Source organism: Balaenoptera physalus (assembly GCF_965194825.1).
Source record: "Balaenoptera physalus genome assembly, chromosome: 3".
NCBI classification, from domain to species: domain Eukaryota; kingdom Metazoa; phylum Chordata; class Mammalia; order Artiodactyla; family Balaenopteridae; genus Balaenoptera; species Balaenoptera physalus.
Window position 1 is genome coordinate 86,546,069 of NC_138890.1, and position 12,905 is coordinate 86,558,973.

At 36.2% G+C, this 12,905-nt stretch overlaps 1 protein-coding gene across 5 annotated transcripts in view; it reads right to left on the reverse strand.

The window, feature by feature from the left end:
- CAMK4 (calcium/calmodulin dependent protein kinase IV) overlaps positions 1-12,905 on the reverse strand; it is a 239,870-nt gene that overhangs the window by 40,928 nt on the left and 186,037 nt on the right. For all 5 annotated transcript variants that reach the window (XM_082455785.1, XM_082455784.1, XM_082455786.1 and 2 more), the window contains 2 exons: positions 5,123-5,213; positions 3,016-3,090 (listed from right to left, as the gene is read on the reverse strand). In XM_082455785.1, the coding sequence (XP_082311911.1) occupies positions 3,016-3,090; positions 5,123-5,213 (166 nt within the window). The remainder of the gene's footprint in view (positions 1-3,015; positions 3,091-5,122; positions 5,214-12,905) is intronic.

Consider the following 12,905-nt stretch of genomic DNA (forward strand, 5'->3'; position numbering starts at 1 on the left):
GCTCAAGTCTCAGAGAATTTCTCCAACCTACCTACCTCCCTGGAATATTTATTGTTCAGTATTAGATAACGATTACTAAATTGTCCACCAGCTTTATTCTTGCGGGAAATCCTTAATTTGTTGTCTCATTCTTTTCTCAATCCTCTTTCACTGCTTCTGTCAGTTGGTCAGCAGTTAGTGGTCACAAACAGGCAACCCCATTTGGCATATAGTACTAAATTCAAGGTTCTTATTTTTCTCCATATTGTTGGCAATCTGGAGGCAGGAAAGAAATTCAGGATGAGGACAAATAAGGACATATGAATTAGAGAAAGGAAAAGTTCACACGGCATCATTAGAAGGGAAGGGTGATAGGTTGTCAGCTAACAGTTCTAAGGAAAATGAAAAAGAGCATGCCTATAAGGAACATACTGCAATGGTTTCCACATTAAAAAAATATTTATTTACTTATTAATTTATTTGGCTGCATCAGGTCTTAGTGGCGGCACGCGGGTTTCTTTCTAGTTGTGGTGTGTGGGCTCTAGAGCATGCGGGCTTAGTCGCCCTGCAGCTTGTGGGATCTTAGTTCCCAGACCAGGGATCGAACGCACATCCCCTGCATTGGAAGGCGGATTCTTAACCACTGGACTACCAGGGAAGTCCTCACATTTTTTTCTGAGAATGAAAATCTTACTCATAAGCCTGTGGTAGAGATAGTGAGTCATCTAATGCAATATTCATTCTTTGTAACAGAACCCTGAATTCATTTGGGACAGCAGCACGTGCAGCCAAGGGACATATTGCCAGTTTCCCTGGCAGTGTGGAGGCTATAACTAAGTACTGGCTAATAAGATATAAGTGGAAGCGACACGTGGGGCTTCAGCAAGCCTGTTTAACAGTGAAAATGTGCACTCTTTTTTAGATTTTTTCCCTTCTGGTTGTGTAGAATGCAGATATAATGACTGATTTCAAGCAGCCATTTTGGACTGTGAGGAACCATACTCAGGAACGGTAGAGTAAGACAGAAAAAGTCTGAATCCCTGACACTGAGATCCACCACACCTGCAGAGCCATAGCTGTGGGAACCCATCAGGATTGCCTATCTCTAGACCTCTAGCATCAGAGAAATTAACTTCTGTCTTGTTTAAGTCATAGTTATTTTTAGTTTTCTGAATTTACTCCTAATTGATAAATTACTCCTGTCCTCAAGGATCTTAAGATACAGAAGAAGAATATTTGGCACAATGTAACGATTTAACAGAAAGATAGGTACACAATTCTGTGTAATTACTGGATTTATGAACAATTCAGCTGCAAGAAAGTAATCTAAAATATTATTATTTTAGACCAGGGAAACTAACTAGTTAAAATCAAAATTATAAAATGTTTATGTGAACATGGAAACATGGAGACTGGTGTGGAAGAACGAATGAGGCTGTTAATATTGATTACACATGTTTGGATTTTCACTTCTTACAATGACCAAGTAATACTTTTGAGGCTTCAAAAATTAAAATAGAGAACATTTTAAACTAAAAGCAATAAATGATAAATATTTCTATGAGGGGAAACTATATTGATTTATCTATGTTGCTTTTTTGAATAGGGAATTCTATGAATCTGTTTTTAGGACCTTGTATACCTGGATTCTCATCCCTGATCCACTAATAACTAGATGTGGAATCTTGGGGAAGTCATACTCTTTTGACCTTAGTAAAATGAGAATGTTAGTAAATGAATATTAAAGTTACTTTCAGCACTAAAATTCTGTGAACTTAATCATACATTTGCTTCAGTGACTATCTTGCTGCACCTCTCCAGTCTGATTTCTATGAATTCAGAAGTTGTTACAATGAGTTAGTACTGTAGTTCTTATGTGTCTATTTCTGAGGTGGGGTGACTAACAAATATAAATGCCATAGAAGAATAAGACAGATAACTCCAAATACCACCCTTCTCCTGTGTCTCCATAAAGGCCTTTCCATATGCATAACCTGGTATTTCCTAAGGTGTGATACTTTTTTGGTTTCATGTCTTTTCCCCTATAGATTGTGAACCCCTGGGAATGGGGGTGGAGGCAAGAAATGCATCTTCCTGGTGCCAAGCACTGGCCTGAAATACAGCAGGTGATTTTGCTGAAGAGATGAGCGAGTGAAGGAAGATTTGTATAAAAAGACGATGATCCTAAGAGAAAATGACAGCTAATCTTATGACTGGTAACTTGAAGTCTTGTCTCTTTTCTTCGTAATACAGATTTTAATTAATTTGTGACATATTCATTAGTCAGAAAAACTTTAGAAGTTCTTGATAATTTTTGCGAGCTTTATTGGCTTTTAGGTTGTTGCCAGATTAATATAGCTGTCAAGAAAAGAAGGGCGAGCTTCATGCTGGCTTGGATCAAATGCTATTGTTCTGTCTCTGGATTGTGAACTGTACTCAGGGTACCTTCAGCCCATTCTGGGAGACTGGGCAAGAGGATGGGAGAACTGTCCCACACCTCATCTCTGGGGGACTCTGGCGGGGAAACCCCACCTAAAGCCGTTGTCCTGGTGAGGCTAGGCCAGTGCCATCCATGAGAACCAGGGGCTACCCCGCTCTCACTGTAGTCTTATACACCATCGGAATTAATGATATATGCTCTCCTCACACACCGTCCTGAGTAAAAGCAAATAAGTAAAGTAACAAAGGGCTCATGGCTTTAATCCCAACCACAATGCTGTTTCCCTGCCCCTTTCCCCGGTGACTGTCTTTCTCTTCCTGAGTGGGTCCAAGAGTAGCTACTACCTAAAAGCATGTACAGAGCACCCAGTCCTTCCTTCTGAGGGCCCCTCTCCCCCTGCTGTCTTAACAGGGGTGCCCTAAAATCAACATCATTGAACCCCTCATGCAGAGCAACAGGTGGTCTGAGTGTCATTTATATATGCCTTCCTCATGGAGCCTTACATCAAATTGTGTTTCAAATAGAGATACTAGGAGTTAAAAAAAATCAGATCACTGAATACAATAAAAGTAAAATATCAGTATTAAAGAACATACCGCAGTACCCTGGGGTTCCACATACTGTCTTCATGAGCACTTGATGTTCCACGATTTTAGAGAGTCCAAAATCAGCTGAGACAGGAAAAAAATTTAATGAAGCGAGTTTTTTCTCAGCTTTTATATGATGACAGATTACTTTTTTGTTATTCAAAATAAAACTTATTTATTTGTTTGTTTTTGACGTTGGGGTGGATATAGATAGGGGCCAGTCACCTGGGAGAGTAAATTTAAAAAACTAAATAATAATTCAGGCCTTGCTTTAAACTGGAAAAAAATACCCCATGACTCCCAAATACATGTTATGCTCTTCTCTATAATTACTAGCTTTTAGTAAATAAGCTATTTCTTCTTGAAATAATAGTTGTGACAGATATAGTTTGTCTAATATTAATTCTGAGATTTGAAACTAACTCTAAAGGACAGTATAGAATTACTGATATAATTCAGAACTTTTAATCCACTGGAAGAAATCAAAATAAAAAATTAGACTTTCGTAAATATCAGTAAAATGAACAGAAATATCAAAGGTTTATTCTGCTTCAGAATAAATAATTTTGTTCTCTAGTATATTTGACGGATAAGAATTTACTCTTGTATGAGGAACATATAACTTTGTGCAAAAATTCTTATTTATTTCTCAGAATGGTACCTAGATAAAACATTAACAAAAGTTGCTACCATTATGGTCTATTTGCTGGGCTACATCCTTCTCACCCAGGAAACATAAGGAAACAGTTCAAGGCCATTCTTCAAGAGAGGCAGGTACAGAATTGATGCCATTTTCGACTTCAAAGATAAACCCACATTTCCATGGAGGTGCTGATCCTTATCAGAAAAAGCAGCAGGAAGTCCTTCAGAAAGAAAGGCTCTCCTGTCTAATTTAGTATCTATCCATCCATTTAAAGAAATTTCTTGAAGGATAAAATCTTTGAAAGTGATGTTAAAGGAAATGGAAGCCTCCCTGCTGCCCACTGCCTTTCAGGAGTGATTATGAGAACAAGCTGGCTGCCCAGCACGACTTCAGTATTTTTTCTTTAGGTTCTTGCATTCATAAAGCACATTATGTTGTCTGAGCTCTTCCATGATATGTACAACTTCATTTGCAAAAGTGTTAACATTTATAAATGCAGTGAACTCATCAGATTAGCATTATAAAGGACAGTGCCAAAAGAGCAATGCCCTTTAGAGGGTTTAGAACAGATTCTACTAAGGAGATTTCATCTAAAATAAATTTTATAATTATTTTTGCAAACAAAGATTTGCCCTGTAAGGGACATGGAAAGTAAAATTTAATATACATTTTTCTAAAATGATGATTTAATGATCTCTTTGGGTAGATCAGAACTTCCCAAATCATCTTTGTAGTTCTTCAAAGTACTTACTGGGGGAAAAAAACCAAACCAAGGTTTCCAGAGTCAAATAAGGTTTGAAAAAAGCCTCACAGACACTAATTTAGATGTCAGTCTACACATTAGCATTTTTAACTTTCTCAAAAGTCCTGCAGAAATAAAAGTCTTGTTTAACTGTTAAGTTGGCATTTCCTAACTTACTTGACCAAACTTAGCACCTCCACAAACCATTCCCCCCACCAAAGGGAGGGGAGAATGGTTCACTCAACTGAGGAACAGTGTTCTGTGGAGTGTACTTTGGGAAATACAGATCTCAATTTATCTCTGTTCATATAAACAAATGATTCAGGGCCCAAATTCACTGATATGTACTAAGCACTTTGTGTCAAAGTTCTTCATTATCTAAAATTAAGCTCCAACTAACTTGTGCAATAATAAGTGTCATGTAATCTGTGATTTTCTACTATATAAACTTATCTACAAAATACAAGGTCACCTCCTGAAGTCCCTGTCATTTCCAAGAGCTGTGATTCCTTTGTGTGTCCAGCAATGAAGCACCACCTTCCACGCACTAATTCAGGTAAATATTCCAGGAAAGAGCACAGACTTCCAAAACAATGCATTATTCCTTTACAGACACCAATATTTGAGGAAATTGAATGGAGGCAAAACTGGACAGAGCAATATTTACAAATTCCATGGAATAAATTTCTTCTGCTTTGGGAAAAGGGATCATAAGACATCAGGAAACATACCAATTTTGAGTGGTGCATCTGGGGCTGGAGTTGCATAGAGAAGATTCTCTGGTTTGAGATCACGATGGACAATCCCATTTTCATGTAGGTACTAAACAGGGAAAATAATTAAGTAACATTCATATAATTATATTTATGGTTCCAACATTTAATCTTTCCAGAATTATAATAATTTTTACTAAGTTATGTGATTTAACAACACACATACTGTGATTTAAAAATAAACACCATAAGGGAAAATATGTTTTAAACTATATGTCATTTGAGAATAGCTTATACATATTTTCCTAAAAGTGAAATGCAATTTAAATTGTATAGAACCAATTGCCAGAAATAAAATATTTACTTCTCAGAGAATATTGGTTGCAGTTCTCATATGCATATTACCATATCAGCTCAAATTGGCTAATTATTATTATAATAAAGTCAAGGTGCTCTGTGTTGAAATTTGTCTGATTTATTATCTGAAAAGCATAATTGTATGTGTCATCTTAGAAGTTCACAATCATAGCAAAGACTTCATAATTATCGTTTGAACAGACATTTAGATGTGAGTAATTATTATAGAGAACTACCCTTAATATGAAAAATATTGTTTAATGACAATGAATGCTCTCATAGGCTCTTCTGAGGATTAGTATATCCAGCTATCAATATAGAGTATTATACTTAAGATTATCTTAAAAATTACCTCTAACAACTCCATTCATTTTATTACATTTTAAATTATTTTGTAAATCATGTGTAATTAAACATGTAACATACTCTCATTGTGAATGTTAAAGTTCTACCTGACCCTGCTTCTCTTCCAGGGGAAGCCTCAGGTCCTCTCCAAAAGCAATCATTCATCAGTTTGAAATGGTGTGAACTTTTTTCTATGCATTTACAAATATGAGTATATGTATACAAAGAAATATCCCTGATTTTTCCATTTTCTTACATCAATGTATCATTAATAAAAGTTTTTACACTGCTCTTTTTTTCACTTAACATGTCTTTGAAGTCTTTCCCACATGTCACCACAGCTTATTTTATTTAATCCTTGCATCCATTTTTTGTTTGATGTCCATCACTTTTTATTTTGCTATTCCCATTTTGATAGACATTCAAGTTTTTAAAAATTACAAATAATGCATTAATAAACCTTCATACTTGGATATTTGAGTATTTTTGCTGGTGTTTCTCTAGGACAGATACCTGGAAGCAGGTCTGGTGGGGTCAAAAGGTATATAGACTTTTAATTTTAATATATACTGCAAAATCACTTTCCTAAAAGACTCCATCAGTATTTACTCACATAAACATTGTAAGTGTATATGTTTTCCTAATATCTTCACCAAATTTATATTTTTAACTTTTGCTGAGCTGGAGTATAAAAATTATACCTTAAGTTTTGTTTAATTTGTCTTTCTCTGTTTACTGGTATAGTCTAGCTTCTTTTCATACCTTTATTGGTTTTCCTTTTCATAAATTGCCCCTTCAAATCCTTTGCCTATCTTTCTGTTGGGTTAAGAGAAAAAGTTGCCAGGGTGCTGTAGTTTTTCTCCTTTCCAATCTCATAGAGGAAGGGAGGAAGTCCTTCTTTCTTTCTACTCAAGCCAAGTAAGAGGGGATAAACAGCTTCAAGGTCACTTGACATGTGTCACTTAGTGATTTGGGGAAACAGGGACTGATACCTGGCTCACTCATGAAAAACTGGAAAATGGTTGGAGCAGGTGATTGAGGAGAGAGGGTCTCAGTGAGATTCAGCTACCCTCAAATAAAAGCTGGACAAAGAAGCACATTTCTTATGGGCCCAGTGTGGACTGCGCAGAAGAGAATCAGACACTAGTCTCCCAGAAGAGGTCCCTTTGCTGGAGTGTTTCCTGCTGGGATGATGCCACCTCATCTCAGCATCACAGAAAGCAGAACATGAGGGAGGTGACAGTAGGGCTACTCAGATCACCTGGAGTGAGAGAACTGTCCTGCAATGAGTCTCTGTAGAGCTACCAATGCTGTCCCATAGGGAAAGAACAACAGGCATTTGTAACCTGCCACACCCAGAGATCACTGGTGCCAGCCCAGAACTGTGCCAGTCTGGTAAGGCCAAGTCTTAACCCTCCATCTCCTAACCCACTCTTCATCATCGCCTTCACATCCCCACCCTGGAAGGACCACAATCAGCATCTAGCCGGTTGAAAAAGAGCAAGAAAAAAAGAAGGAACTAACAAGAATTCCTACCCCCTATGTTTATAAATTACAGATGCCAATGTGGGGAAGGGAAGAAGTTTAAAACTGGGTGAGTCTTAAATTTTGGTCTTTTCATGAAAAGATGCTCAACATTGCTAATTATTAGAGAAATGCAAATCAAAACTACAATGAGGTACCACCTCACACCAGTCAGAATGGCCATCATTAAAAAGTCTACAAATAACAAATGCTGGAGAGAGTGTGGAGAGAAGGGAACCCTCCTACACTGTTGGTGGGAATGTTAAATTGGTACAGCCACTATGGAAAACAGTATGAAGGTTCCTCAAAAAACTAAAAATAGAATTACCATATGATCTGCAATCTATTCCTGGGCATATATCTGGACAAAACTATAATTCAAAAAGATACATGTACCCCTATGTTCATAGCAGCACTATTCACAATAGTCAAGGCATGGAAACAACCTAAAGGTCCATCGACAGAGGAATGGATAAAGAAGATGCGGTACATATATACAATGGAATACTACTCAGCCATAAAAAAGAACGAAATAATGCCATTTGCAGCAACATGGATGCAACTAGAGATTATCATACTAAGTGAAGCCAGTCAGAAAGAAAAAGACAAATACCATATGATGTCACTTATATGTGGAATCTAAAATATGACACAAGTGAACTTATCTATGAAACAGGAACAGACTCACAGACATAGAGAACAGACTTGTAGTTGCCAAGGCAGGGGCCGGGGAGGGATGGACTGGGAGTTTGGGGTTAGCAAATGCAAACTATTACATATAGAATGGATAAACAACGAGGTCCTACTGTATAGCACAGGGAACTATATTCAATATCCTGAGATAAACAATAATGGAAAAGAATATAAAAAAGTATGTATATATATGTATAACTGAATCACTTTGCTGGACAGCAGAAACACAACATTGTAAATCAACTATACTTCAATAAAAAAAGTGAAAAATAAAATTTTGGTCTTTTCCTTACCCAAGAGGGACTAGAAAAACTATGGGCATGGCCTGAAATTTTATTCATTGAGAAGAATGGATTCACAGGGGTAATGTGTCAGGACAACAGTGAGAAAAACATAAAGTTGCTTTTGTTCATGTCTTACCAGGTCTAGCTCACTCTTTATACTAGATCATTATCAGGTAGATAATAATACCATTCATGTCCTAAGCACTTACTATATTCCAAGCACTATTATAAACACCTTAGATCTCTTAGTTTATTTCATCTTAGCAGCAGCTCTGTGATGTAAATCATATAATTCTTGTTCTGGAAGTGAGAAAATTGAGGCATAAAGAGGCTAAGAGATCTGTACAATGTCACAACTAGAGATTGTGCTGTCAAGATTCAGACCTGGGCATCTGGCAGCAGAGTCCATACCTTTGCCCATGACATGATTCCCAAGCAGGTGCTCAAGAAATACTTATTTCTTGATTTTGTAGGGTGGGGATGAGAGGAAAATAAAAATGAAGAAGAGGGGAGAATAATGGAAGAGAGGGAAGGTAATAAGAGACTGGGAGGAGATATGAGAGAATGATAGAGGACCACACTCAGCCTCGAATGATACCCTGGAAAAAACCACCATATCGCTAAGGAGGAAGATACTATATCTCATATATGCAGCGTTTGAAAGGCAAAGATGTATCTCATATAATAGCTTTGGAGGATACCTAAGAATTGCATAGTTTGGGATCATTAGAAAATATTGATTTTCCTCCCTAATCTAACCCAATTTGGAAGCTCCACTGCTTTGGGAAGAAAATGACACTGAAAATAGCAACATAATAACATCAACAAATGAGATGAACTGACAAGTGTTGTTTTAGCAAGTACTAATTATGTAAAGATTCTCATTAAATGTTGTTCTGGCTTTCTTAAACAGAAATGGTGGTCATGTGTTCTAAGTCCAAATTTTAAAAAAGCAAGACAAAACAAACAAAAACAAAACACCATTTGGCACTCCACAAAGGAGAACTAGACCAGATAACAGAAGAAAAGTTTTAGAGAAAATAATAGATTATTAAAAGTCATAATATAGTCATGTACACATATGGGAAGAGGCATTTAAGTGTATTTTATTGACAAAATGGCAATTTTACTTTTGCTTAGACCCACTGATTGCCTTTCATCAATAGTTAGTATTTTTGACTTTTACATTATCTCAAGTCAGGAAGCCAGGAAGAAGGAAAACATGGAGTATATGATCTTTTGTCTTCCCCAAGGAGATACAATCATTAGAAGCAGCAACACTTCCAGAGCACCAGTTCTCAAACTTTTTGGTCTCAGGACTTCTAGAAAGTTAAAAAAAATGTATTAAGAACCTCAAAGAGCTCTTGTTATGTGAGTTATGCCTAACACTTAGTTACTGTTTAAGTAGTTAAAACTGAGAAATTTAAAAATCACTTATTAATTTATTTAAAAATAATAAACTTATGACGTTAACATATACAATTTAAAACATAAATAACTATTTTCTAGGACAAAAAATTAGAGAGTACTATGCCATTGTTTTAAAGTTTTACAAATTTCTTTAATGTCTGGTTTAATGGAAAACAGCTGGATTCTCATATCTGCTGCATTCTCTATTGTAAAATCACATATCATGTAGACTCTTGAAAATTCCACGGTACTTTGATAAGTAAGGAGAAATGCTTTCATATTATGATGAAATAGTTTTGACCTCACAGACCCTGAAAGGGGTCTCAGGGACCCTCCAGGAATCCCTAGAATATACTTTGAAAACTTTTCTTACAGAATCTGAAGACATAAAAAGAGTAGTTTTTAAGAGCTGAATAATAGGCACACTTCCCCTTATTTTCAAAATAGGTTTTAAATAAAATACATACTTCTAATCTCATCAAATGCTAATCTTATTTTGACACATCGAGATCACTGCCCATGGAGAAGTGAAGAAGAAAACGATATGAAGGGGGAAAATGCTCCTCAAAATTGTGTACTCATAGGAAAATGTGTAAAGACATTTTATATCATATAAATGACATAGAACTGATTAAGGAATATCTAATCACAGAGAAATAGACATTATCAAAGTATTGTCATTTTAGCTACAGATTATTTAAATCATGGGGATTCAACATAAGTAGACAAAAGGATTAGAAAAACTAAGAAATGAGGTTATTGGATATTCTAGAATAAACCAAGTGTTAAAAGTAATCATAATTAAAGTAATTTGAGGACAAGCAAGGAAACAGGTTGAAAACCTAAACAACAGTTTGGGAAAAGATCTATAAAATCTATATGAATCCAACAATTTAATAGGGAGAAATAATAAATCTGACAACAATTGTAGCAGCTAATTACTAAAGGTTATCTTGACTAATGGTAACCTTTAATAAAGAAATTGGAAGAGCAAACAACCAGGTGTGTATGAATTTAATTAAAACTTTGTGGAATAAAAAGAAGAAGGAGAAGGAGGAGGAAAAGAAAGCATCAGAGGCAGAGAAGCACAACTAATTTACTGGCTCAATTTTTGCAAAGTGCATTCTCCTTTTTAGGAAAAAAAAGCATTAAATGACAAGTATAATTCTATCTGGAGACTAATCAAGATAGGAAAAAAATACTTTTTAAGGATTTTATAATAATAAATTTAACGTTTTGGTGCCAAAGGCATATCTTTGCCGAGTTCTGTTTCAATATTATGCTCTTGGTTTTGATCAAGGGTTAATATAAGAAATAAAGCATAATAAGGTTTTGTGGTATTGTTTTAGAAATGGTTATTAAGGAAAAACATTATGAGAGCTGCTTTGGGGCAATTTACCCCAAGTATACCATTTATTACCTGTGCAACCTTTAACAATTTGCCCACCCTCTAAATCTCAGTTTTCTCATCTGCAAGGTCCACTTTGCAGGCTGTAGTGAGAATCGGAGATGGGGCATGGAAGCCCTTAGCATGTAGTAGATATTCTACTTTATAAACTGTAGTTATTAGGACTCTACCATTGTTGTTTCACGTCTCTTACAAAATAAATTACATTTAGAAATCCTTTGAGATTTGGAAAACTTACTCTTTTCTGAAGTATCAAAGGATACTTTGATCAGAAAATACTTGCTTTTTATTTCATCACATTTTCTTCTTCTGTCTTGGCTGCCAAAAAACTCAGTGAAAAAGAGGTTTCAATTACAATAACTAGCCTAATTTGGATTATTTACTTCTCCCTCTCCCTGCTTTTTTTAAAAATTCTTTTTTCCACTTTCATAGCTTTATTTTGTATGCATTTTTCATTTAATTTGCCACAACTTCTCTTCCCAAGAAGATGCAATATAAAGTACAGAGAGATAGGATGTGTTATATATTAGTCTTCTTCACCTTTGAAACAGGTCTAAGTAAAACAAGGACTGAAATTGCTATGTATGTGTTCATAGTTTATGGTAAGAATGTTTAGAAGTTAGAAAAGGAAGAAAGTTTGTGGCAATTAGGATTTGAAACATTCTTACTATGTTTTTCCCAATTGTAAAACAAAGAATTTCTGTGATATACAGTATCTGTCATTGATAAAGAGCTGCATTTCAAAGCCTGTTGTTTTGCTTGTGCTCCATTCTCCTGGATCTTTGGTGGTTCTTCAAGAACTATCCCTGGATGCAGCTTTGGATCCTATCCCATGGCCCCTCCCTACTCAGAGGCATTGCCCCGTCAGTACTGCCTTTTTTCCCACCTCTCTCCTGCTCTTCCCTCTTTCATCATAGAAATATCACCAGACTAGGCCAGCCCTCCTCATCCTCAGGACTCAACTATAATGTCAATCTTCAGGGAGGCTGTACCTGCCCTTCCAAATTAACATGTTCTCTTATGTACACACTCATATATACTCTCATTGGTGCTTCCTATTTTTCTTTATAGCATATTTGTTTCTTTGTAAGCTTTATGTTAAGGATGTCTCCCTCACTAGACTGAAAACTCCATGAAGACAAGGAAATTTTTACCTGGTTCCTCAGATACCGAGTTTCCGCTACAATGCCTTCACTAAACATGCACTCAATAAATACTTTTGAATGATCAATAAATACATTTTCCTATAGACATGTATGTTATTCTACTTTTTAGTCACTAACTTGTAGTTACATATTCAAGAATGATGGTAATCTGCACCTTTTATTCATTTGCCATTATTAATGTCAGAAGTTTAAATTCTTGTGCTTACACTGTAGTGATTCCACAGCAACATTGCTTCGATACATTTAGCTGAAGTAAGGCTCAGCATTTATGTGTTTGTGAAACATATACCATACTTACTGGATAATAATACTTAAGTCACCTCATAGGTGCTCACTGAGTATCAGTTAGATAGATGAGATTTGCAGCATCACTTTGAGAAAAGCCAAAATCCAATAATAATATTTTAACTGTAAGAGCATGCAAAAAAGGGCTTCCCTGGTGGCACAGTGGTTAAGAATCCTCCTGCCAATGCAGGGGACACGGGTTTGAGCCCTGGTCTGGGAAGATCCCACATGCTGCGGAGCAACAAAGCCCGTGCGCCACAACTACTGAGCCTGCGCTCTAGAGCCCACGAGCCACAACTACTGAAGCCCGCGCACCTAGAGGCCGTGCT